This window comes from Gekko japonicus, unplaced genomic scaffold (assembly GCF_001447785.1).
Source record: "Gekko japonicus isolate JY-2015 unplaced genomic scaffold, Gekko_japonicus_V1.1 scaffold972, whole genome shotgun sequence".
Taxonomy (NCBI): domain Eukaryota; kingdom Metazoa; phylum Chordata; class Lepidosauria; order Squamata; family Gekkonidae; genus Gekko; species Gekko japonicus.
The window spans coordinates 449,453-469,812 of NW_015165266.1; the positions used below are offsets into that span (position 1 = coordinate 449,453).

The following is a 20,360-nucleotide window of genomic DNA, read 5'->3' on the forward strand; positions in this document are numbered from 1 at the left end:
CTGGGTGGAGCCAACCTTTTCATTTCATTCATCACCCCCCCCCCCACACACACACATAGACACAGCACCTTCCTTCTACCTTCAAGATAAGCCACTTCCAACTCAGCAGGCTGGTTCCTCCCTCTCCTTCCTAGAGCCAGCCAGGCCCACAGGAGGCACCAGCAGGTAGTGCCAGCTCTTTCAGCTTGCATGACACCTGGCCAACCAGGCCACAGCTTGGGCTCCTGCCCTGCCCCCCAATCACGAACCAGTGAGCCAGTGGATGCCAAGTGAGGCAGGCTGGTTGGCCCTGGGACTGTGGTGTGGCACCAAAAGATGGTGCTGCCTGCCCTCCCCTCCCCCTCCCCACCAACAGCCTGCCTGGCTCCATCTCTCATGGCACCCACTTCCTCCTCAGTAGCAGCTTTGCCAGGCTGGGTTCAAGGCTCATGGGGTACAGCTGGATGCCTGGTGGGTCTCTGCCCCCTCCCTGCCCTTTCGTCTCACAGGCTCTCAAACTTTTCTTTGCCAGGTGAAGCTGCTGGCAAGTTATGGGGAAGGGGCAACCAAGCCTGAAGGGCAATAGAAAAAGTTCTGTGGTGGGTTCCCTTCCCCTGACTGTTTAATTTCCTCCCTCTGCCTCCAGAGTTGCCAGGGCGGGAAGACTAACAAGCTACCAGGGGTGTTGCATATGACTCCCAGGGAGGAGGAAAGAGTATGGGCCAGCAGGCTTGGCTGAGCCACAAGCAGAGATTAGGCCTCAATGCACCCAGATCCCAAGGGGCGTGAAAAGGCACTCTGCACCTCAGGCCAGCTCCTTCCCAGCTTGGCCGCAGCTAAACCAAGCCCCCCCCCCTGTTTGTACCAATGAGAGGGGGCTGGACACATCTGAGGGGGGCCTAGCCCCCCACACCTGGCTATCTATGGGCCTTCCTTGGACCAGTCACTGTGTCTCTGTGTAATCCACCTCTCAAAGCTGTGATACAGATAAATGGGAAAAGTGAAGCCCAAAGAAGAGGAATAAAATCTGATAACAGATAGTCACATTTTTTGGATTTCTGCATTAGAGTAACTTAATTTATACAGAAATATTGTCATTTGTTGCTGTAGGCCAAATAACACAAACCCATCTACATTGTAGATGTGAACAGTCAATATGATACACAAATACTTAATAAAAGTTATCTTTCATTGGAACTGATACCCCAACTCTGTGAGTCAGTTGCTGTAAAGCTTTGTCCTGTGTAAGAATGACTCATTATTTTTGGAACATCCAACAAAGCATGCCTGAATCGTCTAATTGCCATAATGGTAAACAAGAGTTTTGGCTTTAAACACAGCAAAATCCGTGAAAGGGCATATTCCCTTCTCTATCCACAGGTGTGTTTTATCAAAAAACACACACACACACACAAAAAACACAAAAACACCCTCCCCAAATTCTAACAAACCCCCACTCAGTGAGAGTTGGCTGAAAAAAAGAATCCTTAGTAACATTAGTGGTGGTTATCTATGACATAATTTGCAATTGGGCAATGCTGAGATAAAAGCTCTGGTATAAGTGCTGTAGGTCATAGATCTATATGTTGTCGTTCCTTTAGGGCATTTTATACCTTGACAGTTGTTACAAGATAGTGGGGGAAATTCTTTTTTTAAAACATAGATAGGTTTACCATATTTTGGCCCCGTTCATACGCGGTGATTTGGGCCAGTTGCGGGCCAGTTTGGGGGCGGATCAAAGCAGCGCGATCACACCACAACATCTGGGAAGCGTTCTGCTTCCACCCCCAAACTGGCCCTTTCCGGGAAAACGCGCCTCAAGTTGACACCACCTACCTCGGTGGTTCAACTCCTTGGCGCGCTTCAGGCCGGGCGTTTGATCGCCGGCGCTCCCTTGCGCCGGCTCAACCCCGGCCTGGAGCCGAACTGCGCATGCTCGGGCATGCGCAGTTCAGCCGGCTCCCGTTCGGGACGTGTTTTCTCCCCGGCGTTTGATCGCGCTGGGGAGAAAAGGCGGCGCGGCCGGGGGATCTGTGTGATCCCGCCGCGCCGTGTCAACGTTGGCGCGGCTTTTCAAAGCCGCGCTTTAAAGAGGCTTTTCCCCTGCCGTGTGGCAGGGGCCTTTGAAAAGCAAAAAAGGGGACATATTTCCCGTATGACTACTTCAAACAAGTGACCACTATGACAAATCTTATTTTAAATACCCCTACAAGTGGTAATTGCTACTAACTAAAAAGATTCTTAACCTTCCAACCCCAAATAAGGATAATTTCATCAGTTTTCAAAAAGAGCCCCAAAGAGGACAAACATCAAAAAAAGAGGGCATGTCCTCTAAAAAGAGGACATCTGGTAACCCTAACAAAGTCAGTGTCTTTATTAATATGGTCATAGACCAGGACAAGTCTTAGCAAAATTCCTGACCATCACAGTGAGTAAGAGAAAACTTAAAATTAGCTCCCACACATAATAATTCAAAGGGAAGCACATGTTAAATAAAATGATAGAATTAGTAAAATTCTGCAATATGTATGTATGAAAGCTTAAGCCATCAGTATCTGGCGAATTTTACAAGCTGCCACACAAAACTTCGCAGTATGTGATGAAACCAGTAGATTTTCATCTATAAGTAACATTCTAGCATACACCGAATCTGATCGACCCAGATACCTACAAAGCAAGGGAAAGATAAACTTAGAACAAGCCTCTTGATATAAGGGGCAATGAAGTAGAACATGTTCTGTAGTTACAATCTCCCCTGAACCACAGGGACATAGGCTGTCTGCCGTGGGAGCTTTTTTGTACCACCCATCCAAAACCGCAATAGGGAGTGCTTGACATCTGGCAAGGGAAAATGCCTTCCTGTGGCTGAAAATCTCCACCTGGGAGATATAAGCAGCTGGGGAAACTAGATATCTAGAGTTTTCCAAAGACAGGAAAGTCGATGACCTCTCCAAATCTTCCTCCTGCTCAGTATCCATCACCCTTTGCTTTAAAACTTATTTTGCCTGCTCGTACCCCATTTCCAAAACAGAGCGAGGGGAAAAGCCCAAACGCATCAGTTTGATTCTAACTGCCTTTAGCCATGTAGACTGATAACTATCTTGAAAAATCAAGGGAGATAAGACCTTAGGGCTGAAATTTAGCTGTAGGTAAAGATAAAGGTTTCCGTTGCTCGAAAGCCAGTTGAATCCGACTCTAGGGTTGCGGTGCTTATCTCCGTTTCCAAGCCAAACAGTGAGCGCTGTCCAAAGACATTTCCATGGTTATGTGGCTGGCATGACTAGATGCCAAGGCACACAGAACGCTGTTACCTTCCCACCGAAGTGGCACCCATCTATCTACTTGCAATTTCTTGCTTTCATACTGCTAGGTTGGCAGGGGCTGGGACCAGAGACAGGAGCTCACTCCATCATGCAGCACTCGGGTCTTGAACTGCTGAACTACCGACCTTCCGGTCTGCAGTTCAGCGTCTTAACCACTTGAGCCACCACAGCCCCTAATTTAGCTGTAGCCCGGGTCGGATTAAGGCTCACTGGTGCCCTAAGCACTGACTAATCTTGGTGCCCCCCTCCTTTCCACACTAACCCAGTCCATTTTAGTTGTTGACCTGTCTGACCAGATATACAATGCAGGTTGAAGCAATACAAAAATTTATTCATATGATAACACAATATACTGTACAAACTAAGCTTTTCACTCTTTTCCCAACTTTGTGGTGCCCCCTTTGGCCCTGGTGCCCTAAGCATGTGCTTAGTCTGCTTAATGGTTAATCTGCCCCTGGCTGTAGCCAAAGGTTAATGGAGGCAAAGCACACCCTAACCTCAACTTTTACCATGCCTCTCCAAATGCAAATCTGCATGTGAAACACAGCAGGATAGTTGAAGGACTGCTCTCAGGAATTTCAATTGTACCTGCTGCAGAGGTACAAAACAAGAAGATGGTGGCCCAATCATGGTCCCATGTAAGAACTGAGGCAATGTTTTAGCCAGAAATAGTTTAAGAGCAGCTGGAATATATTAACCACCCTTAGTTCGTTAAAAATTAATTATATCATGGGAAGATTTTTGTCTAGCATCGGCTATATAGTCACAATGAGCTTTCCTTGAGCTAGAGGCATGCAATACAACCCCAGAATATTTAAAGCTGGCTACCTGCTCTATCTTACGGCTGCTTATGCTCCTTACCCAGGCTTTAGAACTCCTACCAAATGCCATAATTTTAGGGTTTTTTGTAATTTATTATTAAATGGTCCTTACTATAATACCGGGTAAACACTCTTAGTGCTCTTTTAAGGATTACAGCATCATCTGCATACAATAACATGAAGATCCTGTGATCTGTTCACTTAGGAGGGTGTAAATCTAAGTCACTTAAACATCTGACCCTGTTATTGATATAAAAAACGAAAAGCAATGGAGCCAACATGCAACCTTGTTTGACTCCCTTTGAGGTTTCAATTGGGTTTGTAAGATGACCTTGCCTATTGCATCTAACCTTGAGGGTGGTGTTAATGAGTAAGATACGGATTAAGTAAAGAAATCTGTGTTCTATTGATGTTACTTCTTATTTTCCCCATCATTTAGTCCTAGAAATGGAATCAAAGGCTGCTTTCAAATCTATGAAGGCAGCACAGAGTAAGACCGAGCTTTTAGATGAATATTTTTCATTCAGATTCTGTAAGATCAGGCAATGGTCTATAATGTCTCTTCCTCCCTTAAAGCCAGCTTGCTCTTCTGTAATTAGATCTTCCTGCTCTAGCCAGCTCTTAAATTTATCCAGTAGATGTCTGGCATAAAGTTTGCTAATAATGTTGAGCAGGCTAATTGGCATATAGTTAGCCAGATCATCACTTCTCCCCATCTTAAAAAACAGAACTATAATCATGAGGCCCCAGTCCTTAGGGATATGGCCAGAAGTGTCAATGTACGTAAAATGTGATGTCATAAGTGGAGCCCACCAATCTATGTTGTTTCTCAGGAGCTCTGGAGGAATACCATTTTCACCAGGAGCTTTTCCTCTTCTAAGTTGGCCAATAAATGATTTAACCTCTCCTGTGGATACTGGGGGCCATTTAGGCAAGTCCTCTATCTTTTGTAGGGTGGGGGGCTCATAACAAAAGTCTTTGTACATCTTCTGGAAATATGTTTCCGAGGTTTCTGATGAGACGAGGGAGTCCAAGGGGGATGAGTGTGGCAGTAAGGCAAATCGATCCAGTCCTGTTAGAGTAGTAGGATTTAAGCTGATTTAGTGCTATTGACTTCAAACAGAATCTATACCTTGAGATTCTATGCTAGCGAAGAACTGCTCAGGGAAGGTACAAAATGAATGCTGTGTGCTACTGTTGCATCACAACTTGGTATGGTAACCTACGTCTGGTTCATACACTCATTAATTTAGTACTTCACTTTGCATAGTGCAGGAGTGGCACAACATCATCCATGAGGCAGACACTTCACATAAAATCCCAAATGTATGATGGCCTGATTTGTGAGCTCCCCCCCCAAAAAAAAAGTATGGTAATGAAGGTAGCATAAATTGTGACCATAGGCCCAATTACATTATGTTCCTGGGAGAGAAAAACAGGTTTGTGCCATCTTTCTACAATGTTGGACAAATGAGGGTGTGGGCTAGGCTCTAGCACCAAATGATCATCATACAAAACCATGGATAGGCACAGTGCCAGGACAATGTGAATAGCTATGATTTCCAGATACCATATAATTTTATAATGAATAGCGATTACCTAGCACAGGATTGGGGGGAAAGCGAAAAGGGGTGGGATGGAATGACTAAAGACCTTTTCTTCTTTTTCTTCTTCAAACATTCCAGCATATTGATCCTCTATTATAAATATCATTCTGTCTTGATTTGGGAATAGTTCCAGCTGTATGTTCAAACTATGGGAAAATTTCCCAAGTCTTCACAAAGACCAGGTTCTAAAAGATTATGAAACATCATGGTGGTGGTGTGCGTATTTCTGGGTTTAGAACATGGAATCTCAAGAATCAGTTTGTTCCCATAACCAAAAACATCACATAAAAATAATATGGATATTTTGGGAACCGGTTTGAATTCTGACCATACACTCTGTACAAATACTGCCTGAGAGCCCATTAAAACATTTTGTTTTTGAAAAATCTGTTTCTAGAAGCAGGAATCAGATAAAACTTAGGAGTTCTCTCAATCATGTAGGCTCCTCCTGTGTATATAATGTAATATCACACACACACACCGGTTAGAAGAAATAGATAGACACCAGATTGGGTTTAACCAAGGGCCACTTTATTAACTATTTACACCTTTTGCAGCAAGGGCAAAACCTGAGTGTGGAATAGGCCAAGGCCAGGGATCGCTCCAGATCACCTCCTTGCCATATGTTGGGCAAGCCACCTGTGCCCCAGATGTGAGTCATCCCTCTGGCTGGCCATCGTCCAGCAAAGCAAACAGGGTGCTGCCCTGGAGCTCCCCCCAAGCCACAGAACTTAGAGGGGAGGAGCCTGGCCAGGGCAGTTCCCAAAGGCAGTCCTCATCCCCAGCCCTGGGCTGCAAAACCTGAAGGCTGAGCCTGATGGAGACCTTGACCCCCAACAGGGAAGATGCCATATGGTGCTCATTGAATCAGTTTTCCCTTTTCCTGCATTAACCTGCCATTGCCAAGGCCAAGCCTCTGCTTAGGACCCTGTCGCTCCCCCCCCCATTGTTTCCTGAACCCATCCCCCACATAGGGAGCACTCATGTTAGAACTTGCAGGGTCTACGGCCACACACCCCTTGGGAGCTTAACTCCCAGCAAAGCAGATGCTGTTGAACAGTCGGCTTCACCTGGGGGTGGGTACCTAAACTACTTGGGAGCCAGCGCACAATATGCTGGCAGTTGGACCAATCACTGCCATTGGGCCATACTGGTGACATAACCTGCATCCACAATTGCGGATGAATCTGATCCCAGCGCAAGGCAGGATTCATGGTTGCCCGCATATGAAACTCCTCATCATGTTGAAGCCACACCAGGCCTGCAAAATCTGAATACCCCCGATAAATTATGTCCATATACTGAAACAAGGATATCACCCACCAGGGCTGGGCCTAGACTACCACACCAGTCTAAGAACCCTGGCAACCAATTATCCCACATCCTATCCACTCTACACCTTTTCAGCTTTTCCTTGTTGCTGTCTTCAAGGTCTTCCTTATCCTTTTTCTCCAGCTCCCTGAATAAAAGGGTGAACACGTCCACATACTCGCCCCCTGCATATCTCCCCCCCCCCCCGGTAGGGGATTTTTTAATTGCATTTTCTGTAAACTACAGAGAAACAAGGAAGGGTATACTACAAACTACAGGTGAAAGAAAAGAAAACCTCTAAAAACCCAAGAGATGGTGGTCATTTACAATGCTTACAACATTGGCTTATAATACATTGGCTTATACTTGCTACATTAAGTGAGTACATAATTCTTTTTGCTTATAATAGCATCTCCAGCAAAAATGACTATATGAAGAGCTCTAAATGCTTCAAATTCATTTAAAATAGAATTTAGAGAAAATCATAACTCATTTTTTCTCCTTTTTGTTTCTTAAATGATAGCTTAATATAGGGGCAGCCACCCCCAGTTCAGAAACTGAATCCTCATTGGAAGGTGCCAATGCTCCTTCTTCTTCACTTCCCTTGCTGCTGCCATCTTCATCTTTATCCTTCTCCCCTGCTGGACTGGAATGTTGATGTAAAAATTCATGTGCCTTTGCAACAGAGTCAATTCTTTCTTTCTTGTCTTTAAATTTGAAGAGCATGCCTTCAGGAATGGCCCATCTGTAGGGAATGTTATTTTTCTGTAAAAACAGCACCAAGTCTCTGTATTTCTTTCTCTTCTTCCTTATTTCAAATGGAACATCCTTCAAAACTTTTATTTCTTTTATATAATCTATTTCATTTTGTAAAAACTCCACTTTTAAATCTGCAACCAGACCCAGTAAATCGCACATAGTCTGCTTTAGGTCTTCCCCTCTGGCTTCAGGGACCCCCCGAAATCTTAAGACATAGCTTGCTTTTTCCATTTGCAGCTGTAGAAGTTGTGCCTCCTCAGATGCTCACTTTATTTCCATCCCCTGCATTTGTTTCTGCAGCTTTTGTGTGTTGGCATCCACTTCTTTAAGCTTTTGCTCCATTTTTTCTGTCTTTTTAGTAGTTTCATTTAGTTGGCTTTGTTGTGCATCGAATTTTGCATGGAGCAATATCATTTGCTCCAGCAGAGGGCGCAGAGCCTTAGTCAGCATAGTTTGGAAGTCTTTGGTAGTGTCTTGTCTAGGACCAGAACTCACTGGGCTGGCATTTCCGGCAGAAAATTTCAGTTTCGATTGCTTGTCCTTCGCCTCCTTCTTCGGCGCCATGTTTGGGAATTGTTTACTTTTTAGAAATTGTTATCAAAGTCTCAAGTGCTTTTAAAATTGCTTGGTAAGTTCTCAAAAGTTCTTTATTTTAGTCCATTCACTTTTTCATTCCGCCCCCCCCTTTAGTATCATTTATCAGTCTGCTTTTTCTTTTGAGGGGGAGTTCCCCCCCTCATTCTATTAAGGGGAGGCTTTCAGGTTGCTTTCTGGTGTCTTTGCTTAGACAAACATTCACTTTTCCATGTAGATCTCGCTTTGCTCAGTTAAATCGCCCGGCCACCAAGTGCTTGTCCTGGTGTGCTTTCCCGTGTCCATTTCGGAAATCAGTGGCGGGACCATTGGGGCATGGATCGGCCCTCCTTTGCTGGCTGTTTGCCAGAGGAAGGGCCCTCCTAGTGCCCCATGGCTATGGAGCCCATCGCAAGGGCTCTGAGGGGGCTGTGTACGATCGTACCCCCTCCCATCCGCCAATTCATGGTCCACGTCTCCTGGAGCTCTGAGAGATCATGGCCACCATTTAGGAAGCCAAAACCGGAAGTCTCCTTATCTTATCCTGTGTCACAGAGGAAAGATGATTACCCAAGGGCATGGCCTGATCCCCGAATGGCAAGGCTTTCATGGGGGCTGTTTTGTATGCCATTCCCCATGGGCTGGAGTATCCCCAACCTCCCCAGGGGACCATCTATGTTTGGGTTAGTAGTGATGAAACACTCCCCCCCGGGGCACTAGCTGACCTGTCCCCCATGCCCAACCACCATGCTTCAAAGGCATGGGTGTCTGCAGTACATCCTGTGTTTGTGAAGTGGCTGGGGATCTGGAGGTAGCAGTCTGACCCCAGGGTCCCCAAGTCCATGGAGGCCTGCCAAAGTGCATTCAGTCTCACTTACTATCCTCAGCTGCAGGAACCTCTTCCAAAACCACATGAATCACACCAGGCTGCTTCCTCTGGAGTGTCTTCTCCATGCCTAGCCCTTCCTCTTGGTGTGTCGCAACTGTAGCCATCCCTTCATTCCCCAACAACTTGCTGCATCTGCCCTCCAAAGCAGACAAATGCACTAATATCTTGGCTTGAAATCTCCTATTGGTAGCTTGTCTAGTTTGCCTTTTCCTACACTACCTTGGCAGGGAGTGGAGGTCTGCCCACACACTGCTCAAGTGCCTCCAGCCTGTCTAGGATAGCCTGTCTGCCTTGGACATCTTCCTTTTCATCTGAGGAAAGGGTGGGTACCACCCGCTTTGGAGCTGCCCTCAATGCGGGCTGCTTGCCCTTTGAGCACCCTTGCCCCTTCTTTGTCCCCATGCTGAATAGGCCTAAGGCTAATCTAAAAACCCAATCTACCCCCCAAAATTAATGCCCCACAGAGAAGCCCCATCACTGACCCAGCCACAGGCATCAGGCCTGCCCTGCTCAACTGCTGGGCGCCACACCACTTCACCCAATCCTCCATGCCTCCCAGGGGAATCCCACCCCCTGGGACCAACACGGCTGCACCACCTGCCCAGTGCTGCCACCCCACAGGCCCTGATTGCTCCCCTGACCTGAACAGGTGGCCTCCGGACTCCCGAGGAGGCTGCCACTGCTGCACAGGCTGCAGCCCTGTCCACCACCATCTTGAGGAAGCCATTGCCACTATGGAGACTGTGTCATGGTCCCTGCCACTGTCTGAGGCAGCCACCACTGTTACTGCACAGGTTGCAGCATGCTCCATGCTGCAGCCCCAAGGAGGCCACCACCACCACCACTGTTGGTCAGTTTGTGGCTCCTCCTCTGAGCATGCCGAGCATGTGGACAAAAGAAGAAGAGTGGGGGCAGACCCATGCTTAAATCCTTGCCAGCTCCACCCCTCTGCTGCGATGCCATGATGCTAATGTCACACGTCACCTGCCTTTTCCTCCTTCCAGAGAGGCAAAGAAGCCCCCTGCAGCTGGAAAGCAGCCGAATTCTCAATCTGGCTAAATCTGATGATACTTAAATCTAGAGACTGGAACCAAGAGCAAATAAGAAAAATCTTTCTATAAACTTGAAAAACACCCCAGGTTTGTGAAAAAATCTGAAATCTAAAAAAAAAAATATTACTCTGGTGGGTTAACTCCCAAAATAATAAAATCAACACCTGTAGCTTTTAGAAACTAATGCCATCAGTGGTTGTTGCTTGGCAACTGCATAATATTGCCAGCATTCAACCCTTGGTTTCAGTCAGGAAAAGGCAGGGAGAGAGACTAGTGCCCTTTCCAGGGCTGTTATGACCATTGAGGGAGGACTTATCAGGCCCAGGCCCAGAAGCAAGTGCTGGGCAGCTTGTAATATCCGATTGGGTTTATGGGTGAGAAGGAGACAAAGAAGCAGAGAATGGTGAGGCTGCCAGAAGTAGGGGAAAATAAATAGTTTGGTGAAGCATATATATTGCTTACAGTGATGTATTATGCATGCTCATAGCTGGCGATAATAACTGAACTGCAGAATTCTGCATCAGCTGGAGTCTCTGAGTTGATTTCATGGGGAGACCTATGTAGAATGCATTACAGTGGTTTAGTTTTGAGATTAGGTAGCATGGACCCAGGTGGCCATATTAGCAGAGTCAAGGTAGGGGGCCATTTTCTGGGCTAAAGTAAACTAACTAAACTAACATAAAAAAGTGTGTGTGGGGGGGGGAGTTTTGGGGAGGATATTGCAGCTGCATTAACTTGCTTTTCCAGCAGTAATGTTGATAACTCCTAGATTCTTAATGGAGTCGGCAAAGGCCACCTGAACCCCATCAAAATCGGAAAAACATTGTCTTTTAAGACCTCATGCTTCCCAACCAGCATACCTCCATTTTGGCTGGGTTCAGTTCCAGCCCATTTAACTTCAGCAGTTAGGCAGTAGCTCTACCATATTACCAGAGGATCTGGACAGAGAGATATAGAACTTGGAGAGAGATATGTATCTCTATACATAGTTATATATGCTGATGGCATCCTGTTCCAAAGCTATTGAAGAATTATCCTAAAGGCTTAATGTAGAGGTTGGATAACATGAGGGATAAGATTGCACCATGTGGAATCCCACATATTAATCTGTACAATGTCAGTTATACAAATGAGCTTTTTTTATGCTGGCTTTTGTCGATCTCTTCTTTTGAACTTTAGCTGTTCAAATGTAAAAGGTTTCAGACCCCTGAAAGCAAGTTGCCCGCAGTGCTCTCAGTGGTGCACTGATGGCCTCAAGAAAGGATGGGGCATGTCTGCCCCAACCAGACGGTAGCATTGCTGGGGTGCTCAAAGGGGAATCTGTGGGGCAAAATCAATCGGGGCATATTCAAACTTCTCATCCCTGTAGTTTCAGTATGAAGATCCTCATTTTGATTCTCTTGTGCAAATTAAATCCATGATTCTTTATTTTGCTATCATTTTCTGTTTCCTCCCATTGAATTTTTCCAATTTTTTCAAAAAATATTTGTTCATAGTGATGACATTGATTGTACTTATTAATATTATGTAAGTGGCATGCAAAACCCCCAAGCATGCCTGCACAGTACAAATGAACCTGTAATGCTGACAATGGTCATATCTAAAAAAACAGCTCTCCCAATATATGCCCATATGCAACTTATGTTCCACTCCGTGTAATTTCTTGTAGCAGTCTTTTCAAATAGGGAGGTGCATCTGACATTCCAGATGGTTTTCTATAATTGCTCCAACACTCTGGAATGGTCTCCCATTGAAATTTCATATTACCCACTTACTGCTTGTTTTTAGGAGATGTTGCAAAATGGCTGTATAATAGAGCCTTTGAGAAACCTTAAATCTTCAGTGGCCCTGGTCACACGGAAGGTTTTGGCCCGGGAGAGGGATGGATTGGGGGCGCAGCAAATGGGTGCGAGCACACCGCAACATCTGGGAATCGGCGTGCACCCGTCCCCGATCCATCCCTTCAGGCCTAAAGTGCGCATCAAAAAAGAACCTGCAAAAGAGCAGGACTTACCTGGAACGCCACCGCAAGCACGGCCGTGGGATCACTGGCGCGCCCATCTTCGGTAGCAATCCAGGCTCCCGGCTGAACTGCGTAAGCGCACACATGCGCAGTTTGGCTGCCTCGCTCTCCCTTCAGTGGCTTCCCCCCAGCATCTGATCGTGCCGGGGAGGAACTGCGCAGTGGCTCAGGGGATCTATCTGATCCCGCCACCACGTGTCTCTTTTGGTGCAGCTTTAAAAAGCCACACTTCAGCCGTGCTTTCTCCCCCCGTGTGGCAGGGGCCAGTATTAGGCTGCTCTGACTGTTTAGTCCATTTGTTTTTAATAGGCTATATGTATTTTATCTTTCTCTGATATGTTGCATGTTGAATCTTGCTTGAGAAAGCCAGTCGCTGCATCTTTTAAGAAGTAACTAAATGTTTATCACAAAGAACTGAAACTGTTGACACAAATACAAATGTATATAAAAAGAAATAAAACAGGAAATTTTTACTCATCTCTAAAATATGTACCCAACAGCATTTTTGTTTTTTAAAAGCTCTCGTGCCAGATGACAGGACTTTATGTAATTTTAGCTTTATCTTACTGATTTTATATGCCAATAAAGGTTCTGTTCTGATGACAGGATTTGTATTTCAAACTTGAAGTATTTAAATAGAAATCTGAAGACTTTGTATGGGGGTTCTTCTGAGAAGGAAATTCTGGCTGTGGTCAGACGTGCCTTTAGATCTGACTTCGCTGTGAAATCCTGATGTATCTAAAGTGCACAATCAGACAGCAACATCTGGAAAGGTCCCACAGTCATCGGCACCCCGTGCTGCCCCCCCTGAAATGGAGTTAAAAGACACTGGGGAAATCCAGTCTTAACTGGTTCTGACGGACCACAGGTGGACTTTCCACTGTCTGATCAAGCAAGTGCATTCTCAAGCTGTCAGAATGGTCTGCCCATTCCATCCCAACTCATCACCATTTTTTGTGCTTGCTTAGTGGTATGCACGTAACCATATAATCAGTCCATGGAGAACTCTCCATTTGGGGGTTGAATTCCTCGTTTCTGCGCATGCGCACAAAAAGGCAACCCCCTCACCTGAACATGCTGTCTGATTGTGCAGTGATGGGCTGCATCTGCAGCAAAACAGATTATACTGGGAGGTCTGATTGAATGACTTCATTTAAAATACCAATTGATGAAATAGGAGTGCTTCCTGACCATGCCAAATGGCACGTCTGACCGCAGCCTCTGAGAAGAATTTGGATGTGTTTGCCCCCACACATAATGTGAATAGGAGGAGCTGCGGTGGCTCAAGTGGTTAAGACGCTGAACTGCAGGCTGTGGAAGGTCAGTAGTTCAGCAGTTTGAGACCCAGGTGCCACAAGATGGAGTGAGCTCCCGTCTCTAGTTCCATCTCCTGCCAACCTAGCAGTTCGAAAGCAAGAAATTGCAAGTAGATAAATAGGTACCACTTTGGTGGGAAGGTAACAGCGTTCCGTGCACCTTGGTGTTTAGTCATGCCGGCCACATGACCACGGAAATGTCTTCAGACAGCGCTGGCTCTTTGGCTTTGAAACGGAGATGAGCACCGCAACCCTAGAGTTGGATTCGATTGGCTTTTGAGCAAGGGAACCTTTACCTTTTTAATGTGAATAGGACTTTGCAGACTTTGTCCTAAATCATTACGATTATGCTGTGGATGTGCAAGCTGAGAGCTTCACCGTGAATGAGTTTACCAGGAGAACATATCTTGATCATATATTCCCTCAAGTACATGCAAGGCAAGCTCCTGATGTTTCCTGATGACAGTCATTGTGAGCACACAATGCTGAGCAGCTTTGTATCTGCACAGTATCCAGTTGGTCAATACAGCACTAAATCATTTTATTTACTGGAAAAGAAGCTGCATCCCCAGGACTCCTGGTCACTCAGGTCATTACACTGACCAGCTTTTATAAATCACAGAACTGCTTGCCATTTCTCCTGCCTTTGGGCCTGCACAATCACATACATCCTTTAAATGATTGACAGTAGACAGAATGCAATGTCTGATTTTGTACCCATGCAGTCATATCTAGAACTAACTGAAGATTAGCCAGGTTCATGGAAAGATACTGAAGGCACCCAAAGACTCTAAGTAGTATATCTCACCTCAAAAATCTCCAAGTGATTCAATTTGATTTTAACGTGTTCCAGATAGGTGGCAGGAGATGGCAGAAGCAATTATATAATCTACTCATGAGCAAACACCAGTTATCATATCATGAATACAGACATATATGAAATTATTTGGAAACTGAACAAGCTTGCCGAATGATCGGCTCCCTGCTTGTGAATGGCAAGCAGAGCGTGAGCTGAGCAGCTGGATGTCTGAGCATAGTTAGTGGTGGACCCATTTCAGCATACCTAATCAAAGTCAATGCGTGCTCTGTTTTGATAAAAGCTTCTAGTAGCTGATCTAATGAAAGGTATCGATAAGTACTCACTATCCTAATTTCCTGCTTCATCAGAGCGTGTAACTGCGGTGAAGACTGACATCTTTGTCACCAGCTTTGGGCCTGTTTCAGACCATGATATGGTAAGTGACATCCTATCTTTATTTTGTTTTAATGTCTTAGCTTTCAAGGAGGGCATGGAAATCTGCGATAACCTATTTTGTTTGGCCTGCTTTCCAGAATGATACCATCCATTTATGCAATGTTGACCATTGCCATTCACATTGACTCTGTACACAAGAGCTTAAACTTTCATCTGTTAGGCCCACAATACTGATTTGGAAAGTTTTTCACCATTGGCTCACTTTGTATCAATGTTTTTAAACTGGGCCAAGCACCACAGTAACTGGGAAGGAAACTTTTCCTATGATGGGAATTTCATTGTTCAAGGATAAGGAGGATATGAAGCCTTTAATAAATTAGAGACATCCAGAAGATATTAAATAACTTTCTGCCTGATTGTTTCCAAAAACTGATCAGATGTAGCTGTTATCAGATGTATCTTTTCTTTTACTGCCCAGCTGCTGTTGAACTGCTTCCTGGAAAGTGTGATACAAACACCATTGCAACCTTCTGGCAAGGCTGTAAGGCAGAACTCTTTAAAAGAGCTTATGAGGCAGCTTGAACAGGATCTGAATGATTTCTTATTTCTTTTAACTATTTGTTTAATTTACTTGTTTGAATGATGTGTTTTGATGATTTTAATAATTGGTTATTTTATATTGTATTTATTGTTTTACTTGCTTTGGGTCCAGACTGTACAAGGAGAAGGTCAGGATGGATGGACAGACAGACAAACGGAAAATAGATTGACATATCTGTTTCATCACACATACACCATTAGTCTGCTACTTATTCCCCTTTACTCCATTCTTCCTGGAGATATTTGGTGTGACTGACCCAAGTGTTTAAGAGTCTGAAGTTTTGCTTTACATGGAGTTAACATGGAAACCTAAATTCCTATAATGCATCTGAGGGATTCCATTATAAATTTTGCAACATAATTAGTGATAAGCCACAAAGAGCTACTGTATCCTTTTCAGCCTAGTTGGGTATAAATTAGTAAACAGACCATTATGGCATAAATAAAGAATGGGAGTGGTCAAATGCATGAGATAAAGTGGGGGGGGGAGCAAGGTTATTTTCTCCAGAGGAAATTGACCCGCGGTTGCGTGATCACACAGTCCTTGGAAGCTGTGGGCACAGCCCGCCACTGCGTGATCAGACGCAACCACGGGTAAGTCGGGTGGTGGTTGTTTTTTGTTTTTTTGTTTTTTTTGCTGTTTGTTTCAGATGCACTTACACGAGGAATCAATGAATCACATCTCCGCACTGAGGTCTCCCTATGTAGTTTGTGATGATGCACATACTGAGAAGGGGAAAAAAACCAACGGCATGGAGTCGGGATGGCCTGATCAGATCATCCCGACATCATGAGAGCACACTGGAGCGATCAGACATGGGAAACTCCATCCATGGCCTGTCGCAACCCATTTAGTACTGGATTTTCTCCGGTGTCTTTTTACTCTGCTTCTGCGGCAGAGCAAAATTGGTTGCCGACAGGTGCAAGGTGCTTCCCAGATGTTCATGTCTGATCATGCCCTTTAAATCCACCTGGCATTCGTGCCTATGGCGGGACTAATTGTGCATGTGATCATACCCAATGTAAGGTTATTTGCCCCCACAGCGGGAATAACGAGACGGACAACAATTTGGATTAGATAAGGGCCACTTTATTAACTATATACAATTTATTAATAGCAACCGGCAAGGGAGCACTTCCTAAGTAGCGGAACAGACAAGGCAGGTGTCAGGCTGACCAGCCTCCTTGTCTGATATATATGGGCGAGGCACCAACCCCGGTCTTGGGCCGTTAACCTGGCTTGCGACCAGCAGCCCAGCCATGGGTTGCCTCCCGGGAGCGCCTACCCCTGAAACCCTACAGTTTGCAGAGAGGAGCTTAACCCAAGAGGCTCCCAGAGGGGGTCCTCATTCCCCACCCGGGGCCTTAATAGCCCGCAAGCCATTCCTGAAGACCCCCCCAGTTCCCAAAAGATGGGACGGCTTACGGTGCTCACCAATTCCGCTGCCTTATCTCTGCCACTCGCAAAGCCAAGCCTCTGCTTTGGCTGACGCGGCCACCAAACCACTTAAGGCAGCCATGATCCCTTGCCGGATGTCCTCTAAAAATAACTGGTTGCCCTTGTCTGACAAGTGGATACCATCCTCCCTGTACAGGTCCGGGTCCCGGACTCCTATTCCAGGGTGTGGTAGATACTGGCCCCAACCACCCTCCAAAACCTTCTGGATTTGCTTGTTCACCTTGCGCTTAGCCCGGTCAATGCATCTGGGGTCCCCCCAATTGCACCACACGTGCCGTGGTAGAATTGCCGACCAATCACCTGCACCATGGGCCATCTCGCCTGAATCAGCTTCAGGTCCTCTGTGGCCTGGATAACCAGGGCCTTGCCATTCATCAATCCGAGATCATTGCCCCCAAGGTGCACCAGTAAAATATCAGGAGGCGGCCCGTGCCGCTCCTCAAACAACAGGGTAAGTAACGTAGCTGGCCAGGCTATCAGCACTCCAAGCCACCTTGCTCTTATCATCCCAGCGCTCCGAGCCACCTTGCTCTTATCATCCCAAGGTAAGACTCCACCGTGCAATTGTGTAGCCCCTCATGGCGAAGCAGCATAGCCAACCAGACCATCTGCAACCCCGGCCACCTTGCTCTTCTCATCGCAAGGTCAGCCTCCACCCCACGCACAATGTCTTTGTAATTCATGGCAAGTCAGAATAGCCAAGCAGACCATCCGCACTCTAAACCATCTCATTCTGATCATCACCAGGACAGCCTCAGCTTGTCACGCCCCAGCCTTGCCGGCCGACCATCCCACCGTGTTCCCTCTCCCTTGTAGCACCAAGGGCTTCCACTGGCCCGGTGGGTGGCCCAAAAGACTGTGCTGTGGCCACAGACATTGATTCTTCATCTCGCCCCATGGCTGGCCGCACCTGAAACGAACCCTCATCGACTCGTGGTCTCGTCCCATGGCCAGCCGCACCTGAAATGACAACCTCATGAATAACTTGAAACTCTCGCAATACCTTTCTTCGAATGCTAGGCAAAAGCCCCACCCCTGGCTCACGTATCCCCCAGACTGCCACCCCCCAAAGCGGGCGCAGTAACTAGACTAAGGGACTGATCCGAAGAAACCCCGTGACCCTACCATATGGCAAGAAGCCATATCCTGGGGCGGCTGCCGTGGCAAGGAAGCCACATCCTGGGGCGGCTGCCGTGAGCAAGGTCCAACTCACCCCACGCCTGAGTGCTCACCGTCATGAACATGGGCCAAGTCCGCGGAGTTCCATCCGCATGCCTAAAGCTGTAACCATCTTACAACTTGAAGTGCAGCGGCCCCCAAATCGTAATTTAACCCCTCTTTTCACCGACCCTCATAGAATTGTTTTAGAAATTTCCCTACCTGTATACAGTAAGGTTTGCATTTGCAATGGCTGCATTCCTACCGTCACTGCGATCTGCTGAATTAACTCTTTTAAAATTCCTGAGTAGTAAAGGAAGTCCCATCCCTTTAAAGCGATGTTAATTATCCGGTGATGCTATTTACCTTCATGCCCCGCAAAACCAAGTCTATGCCTTTTCATGCATTCATTCACTATTAAACAGACAAGACTCATTTACTTCGGATCTTCAGGCAACCACATAACCCCGAAAGATCAGAAATTGAGGCCTGGACTCGTCCTGGCTAAAGGTCATATCAAGAGATTCCCCAGGATGTCCAACAGCAGTAGAGAAGATCTGCCCCCCTGCTCTTAACGTCTTGGTGTTCATAAAGAACTATTCCCACCATTGCAATTGGACCCGAGCCGGGAGGCATCCATTGTCTATAAGTCAATGGACTGCACCAATAAGGCATTTTGATACGCTTCTAATTAAATGACCTGCCAGGGAGGAACCCCATTGCTTTAACAGTCAAGGGAAGGCCCAAAAAAGGCAGTCCGAAATGCTTCTAAGTACATGAAATGCTTCTTTAATAACCACCAAGAAGTCTACAGAAACTGGGCTCCTATCCGAAAGACCAGGACAAGCACACAGAAATGTGCATTGGCTCCCCCCTACCATCTGATATATGCCCATACGTGCAGGTTGTAGTACACTCGCCATAATGTGAAGATGGCTCCAGTGGCACCTATTTACCTATATGGAAGTAAGGCTGGGCTGCCAAGTCAATAAGCAGTTTCATTCCTCCCAAGGGAACCTCCCGGCAATCCATCTGCCTTATTTACTGTTGCCGTGGCTGCACTGCCGCATCCCACAGCCTATCATAACCAATGCCACCCATCTAGGCCCTAACAATTCACTGTTAAAACCTGTGAGAAATGCTCCTGAGGACCAAACCAATGACATGTAACGATGTGCCAGCTGCCATATTCCCAGCTCACCGCACCAGGTTGGAAGTCATACCGCATCCCTGCTAAAACAGAAAACATGATGTACCAATGACATATTGGAATAGATATTATGATCCCTAACCCAGGACAAATACCAACCCAATTTGCCTTCACACCATCAAGGCCACATGTTGCTGATAAGGAATCCTTCTAGAAGGAAACCCTTAGAGGTTCCGTTGGCTTCCATTCAGATTACACTTGATTTCGCCCCACACAGTGAGCCCCCAAGTGAGCTACCCAGTTTCAAGTAGCTCAAAGTCAGTGTCTATTCGTAGTTTAGTTAGACACCAATAAAGGATTCTATAGTATTCTACCGATGAGGATTCTATAGCCTTCTACTGAAGAAAAAGAAGGGACTGGAGTCATACCCTGCCCTTCACACCAGAACGGCTTACAATCCCCTTCCCTGTGGCTGAAATAGCTCTAAGAGAGCCGCTCCTGAGAGAACCGCTCCAAGAGAGCCGTGACTGACCAAAGGTCACCCAACCGGCCTCATGTAGAAGAACAGGAAATCACTCATGGTCGCAGGAGGCCCCGAAGCCACCACCACAGCAATTTCATCTACCTGTACAGGGATAGATGAAATGAGTTGAACTCACGCAGCCTAAAGTAGTGTCTGAAGCAGACCTGAAACTGTACCCAATGTTCCCTCTAAGCTGTAGAGTCTTGTGAGCAAAATTCCACTCTGTGAGCTGCTGACATTAAAGCTGTGAGCGTTCAGGCCTTATTATTATGTGTCCCCCTGGAACCTGCCCAGCTATCGACTTGCCGGTCCCTGCTTCCAAGCTGCAGGTGTGTGTGTGTGGGGGGGGTGATCTGGGCCCGCACAGACGCCTCTCCACCCCCTGGAACCCGGACGTGCCCCGTGTCCTGCCAACCTCCTAAGGACCGCAGTTCAGAGCAAAAACAGCTCTGATAGAACCTGTGACCGACGCAGGCCACCTGTTAAGGAGTAAGGTTGGGGAAAACCAGGCCAGGGACGGAAGCTCCCTCTGTCCTGTGGCACTCCTGCCTCGCACTGTGGAACTACCGACCTTCTACAGGGCGCAGTTCAGAGTCTTAACTGCCGACCTCCTAATGGCTGC

At 46.4% G+C, this 20,360-nt stretch overlaps 1 protein-coding gene across 1 annotated transcript in view; it reads left to right on the plus strand.

Moving 5' to 3' along the window:
• The window catches only part of LOC107109550 (gamma-aminobutyric acid receptor subunit alpha-1), an 88,008-nt gene that overhangs the window by 20,316 nt on the left and 47,332 nt on the right, over window positions 1–20,360 (plus strand). Inside the window, exon 4 of the mRNA XM_015410212.1 lies at window positions 14,821–14,888. Coding sequence (XP_015265698.1) covers window positions 14,821–14,888 — 68 coding nt within the window. The remainder of the gene's footprint in view (window positions 1–14,820; window positions 14,889–20,360) is intronic.